The sequence below is a fragment of the Carya illinoinensis genome, chromosome 3 (assembly GCF_018687715.1).
Source record: "Carya illinoinensis cultivar Pawnee chromosome 3, C.illinoinensisPawnee_v1, whole genome shotgun sequence".
Lineage (NCBI taxonomy): Eukaryota > Viridiplantae > Streptophyta > Magnoliopsida > Fagales > Juglandaceae > Carya > Carya illinoinensis.
The window spans coordinates 49,315,527-49,324,016 of NC_056754.1; the positions used below are offsets into that span (position 1 = coordinate 49,315,527).

Below are 8,490 nucleotides of genomic sequence, written 5' to 3' on the forward strand. Positions count from 1 at the left end.
ATGGAGAGGACGTGTAAGTTTCCAATGACAACGCCTTGATGCTGAAGCTTCATCGTGGGGAAGGGGGAAAGGGCAGCGCGGCTGTTGCACGATGGTCCCGTGCTGGACGCTGGAATGTGAGAAAAATAAAATGAAAAAAGAAAAAGAAAAAGTGCCGCCTGATAGGTGGCGGTGGCCATGAAAAGGTTCTAGTCTTGGCTATTCACAGTGCAGCAATGTGCATGGAAGGGAGACTTCAATGAAGATTTCTAGCAACCCTATTCTAGAAGAAGAGACGGCTGTTTTATCTAATGTGTGGTAACTCGTATATATAGCTGTTGTTGAAAACCCTAGGAGAAGGAAAACGTGCATGCCATGGGGTCTGATTCTTGATTCTCACGGCTTGGGTTTTGGGTGTGCAAGGTTTGAGGTTTTTTTTTGAGTTTTGAGCCTTGATTCAACCTCTAAAATAATTCAACTTGTTCCACAAATTTCTCGGACCATAAAAATATTCTACTTAATCTAAAAATATTTAATGATTTTAACTCAATTAGCAAGTCCAATAAAAATTCGATATCCACCAAAAAAAATTTTGGGCCCACAGTTTTTCTAAAAATTACTTGTTAATCTCAAATGGCTTTTCATACGTATAATCCCAAAAATTTTAAGAATACAAACTTGGTGTTGGGCCTGGGTATAGCATTAATTCTGCACAAATTATTTTTCAAATTGTATAGAGACGGATTCATGTTGTGTGGAGTCGATTTTTATATAGTTTTCTAAATAAGAGATTTGTATTCTTTAATTTGAATTAGTTAATTTTTAGTTAGATTAAGATGAAATTCACAAGTTATAATAAAAATAATTAATTTTGAATGTATAATGTGCAGTTCAGATTGTATTAAACCTAATTGAATTGTATGCGATTCAGATCATATTTTGAAATGTTTAATTAAATATCAGAATGTTTAATTACAGTGCATTAATTTTGTGTTAAAAATTCGTATCTAATTAATCAATCTTATAAAGATAGAAAAATCGATGCATCTACAGTGACGTATGTGTTGAGGACCTCGATCAAGCCTCCAAACACTAAGGGTCCAATCCTTTCCTTGTCACTCCTCAAGTGACCGATAGAACTTATTTGCTTGGTGTAAATCACGTGTAGCCTAAAGGGAGCTTGGGTGAGATGAGGCTAGGGTTCAATGGTGGGAAGTATGAATAGTATTTGGGTTAGGTGATGATGGTGCACGGCTACGTGACTCTTAGGATGCTAGGCGCCACTTGTGTGCTATGGTTGGATGATGGGCAATCTTGGCTAGGGTTTAGTGTAGGTTTTGGCTAAGGCAAGAGTGGAAGGTGACTAGGACTTAGGTGGCAATTAGATCTCCTATAAGTTAGGAATTATGTAATTCCTAAAAAGTAAGAATTGAGATCTTGAGATTTAGATGGACAAGGGCTGGCCAAAATTGAATGGAATGAATAAGGTTGATGTGTTTTGGTGAAAAAATGAAATTTGAGTGAGTCAATCAAGGGCTATTGACTAATTAACTTATGGAGGGAAACTGGAAATGAAAGAAAGTAGGATATAGGGTTTCGGCCAAGCCAATGAGGCTATGGCCGAATTTCTCAATGTGAGATCTAGGGTTTTTGTGGCTTGTTTGGTTATGGGAATAGGGAGGTAGCATGTAGGGCTTGATATGGGGCTAGAGTTTTGTGGCTTATGGCAATTGAAGGTGGCGTGATAGGCAAAATGATAGGCTGGCCGAAATACGTGTTTGAGAGATGAGAATTTTCAAGAAACTTCAAGGAAATGAGGAAATGTTATGAACATGTGAGAAAACACATGAATACAAGAGATCTTACAATCCACCACACAAATCAAAAATCCCAATGAAGGATTTGGCTTCTTCACTCCAATCAATCAACAAAACTCCAACAAAACACAGAGAGAAGAAATGAAAAAGAATAAAGGAACCAAACAATCTTTAATTCACGAATTGCACAAAGAATTGAATGGAAACCTTAAATATATTAAATGATAAGTAGAATCACACCTATTTACGAATTGCAAAATGTGATCCTTCTCCTTGGAAATTCATGAATTGCACCCCAAAAGAGCCCAAGTGCAAGAGCATCGAAAATGATAAATCTCCAACCCTATGGCCTACCACTCAATGTTACAAAATGACAAAAGATCCTAATGAAATGTCTAAGGGTCCTATTTATAGAGTTTACAAAATGGAAACCCCCAAAAGGTTCCTAGCAAATTAAAATGAATAAATAAAGCAAATGAAATAATAATTAAACAAATAATTAAATAAAATAAATAAAAATAATAAAATAGATAAATTGCCCATGGTGACCATGGCATGCAAGGCCCATGGTGGGCTATGGTGGTGCATGACTCATGGCTAGGCTAGTCATGGTCCGGTCTATGGCTCGCTGCATGATATGGCATGGTGCCATGCGTTGGTGTGATAGTGGGCACAACATGATGCTGTGCATGGCCTGCTGATGGTGGGCATGGCATGGTGCCAAACTTAGGTTTGATGATGGGCATAAGGTGATGCCGTGTTGTTGCTGTAATGCCTAGTCAAGTGGCTTGAGTGGTGGTTCTACATGGCTTAAGTTGACGGTTTGGGCCATGGGGCTGTAAGGTATGGGCTAGAGCTGTGACATGCCACTAGCCTCGCTTGCAAGGCACGGGCTAGACCTGTGTGATGGATGGCGTGTCTTTGAAGACATGTCATTAGTCTCGCTAAGTGGTGCTGGGCACGTATGCATGTGCGCATGTGTACGCTCAAGGGCACGCACAAGGTTGCACACATAATCTGCGCATGACCAGTAGCCTTCATGGTAGCTCGCTGCATGTCATGGTCTGAGTTAAGACATGCAAGTAGATTATTCATGTAAGTGTTTTGATTCTCTAAGAGTCACGTCAAGGTGTGGTCCCGAAACAATCTTCCTTGAGGTTGTGACAATATGACAAGAGCTAAAGTGGCGCGTTGGGAGCGTGTACAATACGCTGGTTAAGAATTTATGGAAACATTAAATAAATAAATAAATAAAATAAAAAAACGTTTCCAGGACTTTCAGCCAGACACAACACACTCTGCGGCTCCTGTTTCCTTCCTCTCTCTTATCAGCTTTATTTTTCACCTTTTCTCTTTGTGCCTCGTGATTCCTGATACTCTCTCTCTCTCCCCCTCTGGTTCACTTTCATCTCGCTCTTTTTAATCCACGAATTTCTCCCACACTGTAGTCTCTGAATCACTCTCTACTCTCTCTCTCTCTCGGATGGCTCTTCGTCGGAAAACCGCTTTTGGGTTTGCCCAAAACCGCCATTACCGACCACCATTCGGCACCGACGTATGAAAGTGAAACAGAAACAAGAGCTAAATCCATTGTTTTCATTCTTTTGTTGCTTGGCTCAAGAATTACCCAATGGCTGCTGTTTTTGAGTTTGGGTCTCTGGTAATTTGGTTAATGTCGCTTCTACTCACTTTCAGCGGAAGAGTCAACTCGGAGCCGACCCAGGACAAACAAGCCCTCCTTGCTTTCCTTAACCAGACCCCACACGAGAACCGCGTGCAATGGAACTCGGCCAGGTCAGCGTGCGACTGGGTCGGAGTAGAGTGTGACGGGAACCATACCTATGTATACAGTCTCCGGCTTCCCGGTGTCGGTCTTGTCGGCCCGATTCCGCCGAACACACTCGGTAGGCTGAGTGGGCTTCGAATCCTGAGTCTTCGCTCAAACCGCCTCTCCGGTGAGATCCCCTCCGATTTCTCTAATCTAACACTCCTCCGCAGCCTTTACCTTCAAAACAACAATCTCTCCGGCCGGTTCCCACCCAGCTTGACCCGCTTATCTCGATTGATTCGTCTCGATCTCTCATCCAACAACTTCACGGGTCCAATCCCGTACTCGATCAACGACCTCACCCGCTTGACTGCTCTTCTTTTGGAAAACAACAGTTTCTCGAGTACATTGCCGAGCATTACAGCGAAATTGGATAAATTTGACGTCTCTTACAACCGACTCAACGGTTCGATCCCGGAAACGTTAGCGAAATTCCCTCCATCAGCATTCGCCGGAAACTTGGATCTCTGTGGGGCACCACTAAGGCCATGCTCATTCTTTCCATCCCCAGCTCCATCTCCACCGGAAAACCCAAGCCAGAACCCGGTCCGTAAAAAGTCCAAGAAGCTCTCCACAGCCGCTATAGTGTTAATCGTACTTGGTTCGGTGGTGGTAGCCTTCCTTCTACTGATATTCCTCTTGCTCTGTCTCAAGAAACGAAAGCGTCAGCAGGCAGATAAAACGCCAAAGCCGCCAGTTACGACGCGTTCAGTGGTGACAGAGGCTGGGACATCGTCTTCGAAGGACGACATCACGGGTGGGTCTACCGAGGCGGAGAGGAAAAAGCTGGTGTTCTTTGAAGGTGGGGTTTATAGCTTTGACTTGGAGGCCCTGCTGAGGGCCTCGGCCGAAGTTTTGGGGAAAGGAAGCGCGGGGACCTCGTACAAGGCGGTGTTGGAGGAAGGAACTACGGTGGTGGTGAAGAGGCTCAAAGATGTGGCGGTCACGAAGAGAGAGTTCGAGATGCAAATGGAGGTGCTTGGGAAGATCAAGCATGAGAATGTGCTTCCTCTCAGAGCGTTTTACTATTCCAAGGACGAGAAATTGCTTGTCTATGATTTCATGACTGCCGGGAGCTTGTCTGCGCTTCTTCACGGTATAATTTCAACCACTTTTCCTGATAAAAATATTTCTTTTTGGGCCAATTTGTCGTATGAGTCAAGGTTTAAGAATTTTTTGCAGTAATGCTAATGTAAATTTTACTACTATATTCTTGTTATTTTTCAAATACAAATGCATGCCCAGAAGAAAGGGATTTTTCGTCTGAATAAAACTATTGTGTTATATGTTAGTGGAAATTCAATGTTTGAAACAGGACCAACATTCATCTGTGTTTGGTCGAATCTCTGCAGCATTTTGCGGAGGAGGCTTCTCATTATAGAAATGAGAGGTTTCTGAGTCTAGGCATCTGTAGATACCCTAATTGATTCCTGCTACAGTGCAAACATTCCAAGTGTCATTGCTACGTTTCTGCCACCACCATATGCAACACAACACGCTCTCATGATTTTCCATGGAGTCACCGACATCATTTCTGCACCCTTTTGCTTTTTCCCTAGTTCTGTGGTGAACTTTTGCTTCTTTTCAAAGAACTTTTAAAAGCTTAATCCATGAACAAAAAATTTATTTAATTAGTATAACCAACCCCATGCTGAGTTTCTCCTGAGTTGTAATGCACAGAGATCCAACAATTTGGTCATCTTCTTATCGGCACCCGATGGTTTATTGAGAAATAGTGTTGTATTTCTTCTTTTTTTTTTGGGGCAAAATGACATTATGGACGACCAAGTGACCTGATCTTCCGGGCATCTTTCTTGCAGGGAGTAGAGGGTCGGGCCGTACGCCACTGGACTGGGACAACAGAATGAAAATAGCATTGGGCGCCGCAAGAGGTCTTGCCCACCTACACGTGTCGGGAAAGGTTGTCCACGGCAACATTAAGTCCTCCAACATCCTCCTCCGACCGGACCAAGACGCGGCCGTGTCGGACTTCGGACTCAACCCACTGTTCGGCACCTCGACCCCGCCCAACCGCGTCGCCGGTTATCGTGCGCCAGAGGTGGTGAAAACCCGGAAGGTGACCTTCAAGTCCGACGTGTACAGTTTCGGGGTGCTACTGTTGGAGCTGTTGACGGGTAAAGCCCCGAACCAGGCGTCGTTGGGGGAGGAGGGCATCGATCTTCCCCGGTGGGTACAGTCGGTCGTCCGTGAAGAATGGACAGCGGAGGTGTTCGACGTTGAACTGATGAGGTACCACAACATCGAGGAGGAGATGGTGCAGTTGCTGCAAATAGCTATGGAGTGCGTTTCGACGGTACCGGATCGGAGACCGGCGATGCTAGAGGTGGTACGAATGATGGAGGATATGAATCGGGGAGAGACGGATGATGGGCTACGACAGTCGTCGGATGATCCGTCAAAAGGATCGGAGGGTCAGACGCCTCCAACGGAGTCAAGGACCCCACCAAGAGTGGTCACACCTTAAGGAATTCTTGGAAAGGGTAAAAAGCAACAAGAGACAACGTGGGTGGGTCTCATAAAAAGAATGTGCACAGTGATTGGGGCGTTTGGGTGGTTCCATATGTGTTTTTACTTTTATTTTTATTTTTTGAGTTTATTTTTATTTTTATTTTTTAAAAATATTTTAATTTGAATGATTTTTACAGGTGGAGGGACGTTGAATTGTTTATTATGAGGGGGAAGTTTGGACTTTGTTCCATGTACTGATTTGATGGGAATTAGTCGGGTTTTTCTTTTGTCAATTTTAATTTTATTTTGTTGTTATTAAAGTTGGAAACCAGCAGCAGACAAATGGGAAAATGAAGAAAAAACACCTAAACAAAATCCAATTGTTGCGTGGGATATGCCCAAACGCCTAACGACTAAAACGTTGTTCTGATAGTGAAAGAGATTCATATTCTATCTCATTATCATTATTAATTTTAATTTTTATATAAAATATAATAAATAATTTAATTTTTTATATTTTAAAATAATAATTATATTTGAAAAAATATTATTTTATTTTATTTTTAATTTTTATTTAAAATCATCTATGTAAAACACCATCCAAACTGTCAATTTAAATAGTAGTTGGTTTTCGCTGAGAAATGTCGGTCTCTTTCCACGTCAGATGCATACATATTGACGCCTCCCCCATGCAAGTCTAACCAGTGCTGCAGTTTTGGTCACAGATTCTTTTTAGTATTTAAAGACTTTTTATTAATAGAATAGTTGGGAATGATAAACCATCAAATACGTCATACTAGATAGAAACTTTTCTACATCCAAATAATATAATATTTTCATTCTATTTTTACGTATTATCTAATTAAAATTATTTGTATAAACATTAATTTCATACCTAAAGAATATCTTATATTTAAATTGAATGATTTTATAATATATACTATTTATAATTTAATTTATAAGATTTAAATGTTAAAATTTATTTATTAAATTATATAATATAAAACTTGTGAATAGAATTATTTATAAAATAATAATAGATATAATCGTAAAGTATGTCAACTTAAAAAAATAAATTTCACAACACTTACGCATTATCCCATTATAAATATCATTTTATGACTGATTGTGGTGGTGGGACTATGTGAGCCACGTGGGGTAAAATAAACCGAAGGCATGAAATGATGTGATATGGGAATTACCCAGCAGAGTGAGGTGGAAACGCTGGCCGGCCCTTGTTCCTATCTGATACTGTTTCTGACCCAGCGATGGTGTTGTCGGTCGTTTGATCCCCCGAGGACCCTGCCCTTGTCTTTGATTACTATAAAAGCTCGTGAAGCATCGAAATTTATGCCAAAAAATGTTTTATCTTTGGGACATGACATTCCTTTCTTTATCCATTCATTTTTATTTTTGTTAGTATTTATTTTCTAAGAGTCAACGGTTTTTTTTAGATGAATATTGGGCTTTGAATTAAAGCTACCTCAGAAGCACTTTTTCTATGCACATGTGACGTGACAATAATAATTGATCTTATATGTAAAATTATAAATATATAATAATGTTGATATAATTATAAATTATATAAATAATATTTATTTTTTTAGAATAGAATAATATTTATTATTAAAAAATTAATATTTTTAAGTGAATTTTATATTTATTTTATATATTTTTTTTAACAAATATACCTGCAATATGACTGCAAATATACCACTTTTCTTTTATTTATATATTTATTTTTTGTAATTATCTTTTGTTGACTTAACATTTCTCTACCTTTAAATTCAATAACATCGACAATATGAACTATGTTAGAATCATTATAAGGATGTCATCCCCTTCACCCCCCTGGCTCAAGAGTCAATTCCTTACCAACCTGGACTACCACCTATTTTATTCATTTTCTGATCTCACCTTCACTGTAAAAGGGTTAAGGTTGTGGACGGTCGTCTACCAAGAGCACCTTTATCTCTCTTAAAAATTATCTCTTTATAAATATTTATTTTTCATTATTATTGAAATTACTCAAGTGTTTAATTTAAGAACCAGAATGAAATATATAACTTTCAAGAATATCTTACAATCAAAATAAGTTCACAAGTGCAATAATTATTGATGGGATTTTGTTGAATAATGTTACGTATAGTTGTGTAGTGCATAAACGTCGTGCAGTAATTTTGAAAAAGAGTAGAGTTTATTATTAAAAAATTAAATTTTATTCATTTTTTCAAAATAATTACACGATATTTACATATTCACAATTATAAATATCATTTTTCGATTTTATTAAGAGCGCTTACATTTGGATTGAAAGACTTTTTTAGATATACTTTTTATTGGAATTTTGAAAAGTGTTGAACACATTGAAGGTCCTAATTATAAGTTGCAAAATAA

The 8,490-nt window shown here is 39.3% G+C and overlaps 1 protein-coding gene across 1 annotated transcript; it reads left to right on the plus strand.

The window, feature by feature from the left end:
- The first annotated feature begins 3,075 nt into the window (after positions 1-3,075).
- Positions 3,076-6,386, plus strand: LOC122305071 (probable inactive receptor kinase At2g26730). The gene is made up of 2 exons (XM_043117375.1): positions 3,076-4,720; positions 5,445-6,386. The coding sequence occupies exons 1-2, from the start codon at positions 3,427-3,429 to the stop codon at positions 6,107-6,109; spliced, it is 1,959 nt and encodes a 652-aa protein (XP_042973309.1). The 5' UTR covers positions 3,076-3,426; the 3' UTR covers positions 6,110-6,386.
- The last annotated feature ends 2,104 nt before the right edge of the window (positions 6,387-8,490 follow it).

Bases quoted from the DNA above. Each gene is read 5' to 3' on its own strand.
- LOC122305071 (XM_043117375.1), top strand. From the start codon at position 3,427: ATGGCTGCTGTTTTTGAGTTTGGGTCTCTGGTAATTTGGTTAATGTCG. The intron at 4,721-5,444 runs GTATAATTTCAA...TCTTTCTTGCAG, and splicing joins CTTGTCTGCGCTTCTTCACG to GGAGTAGAGGGTCGGGCCGT.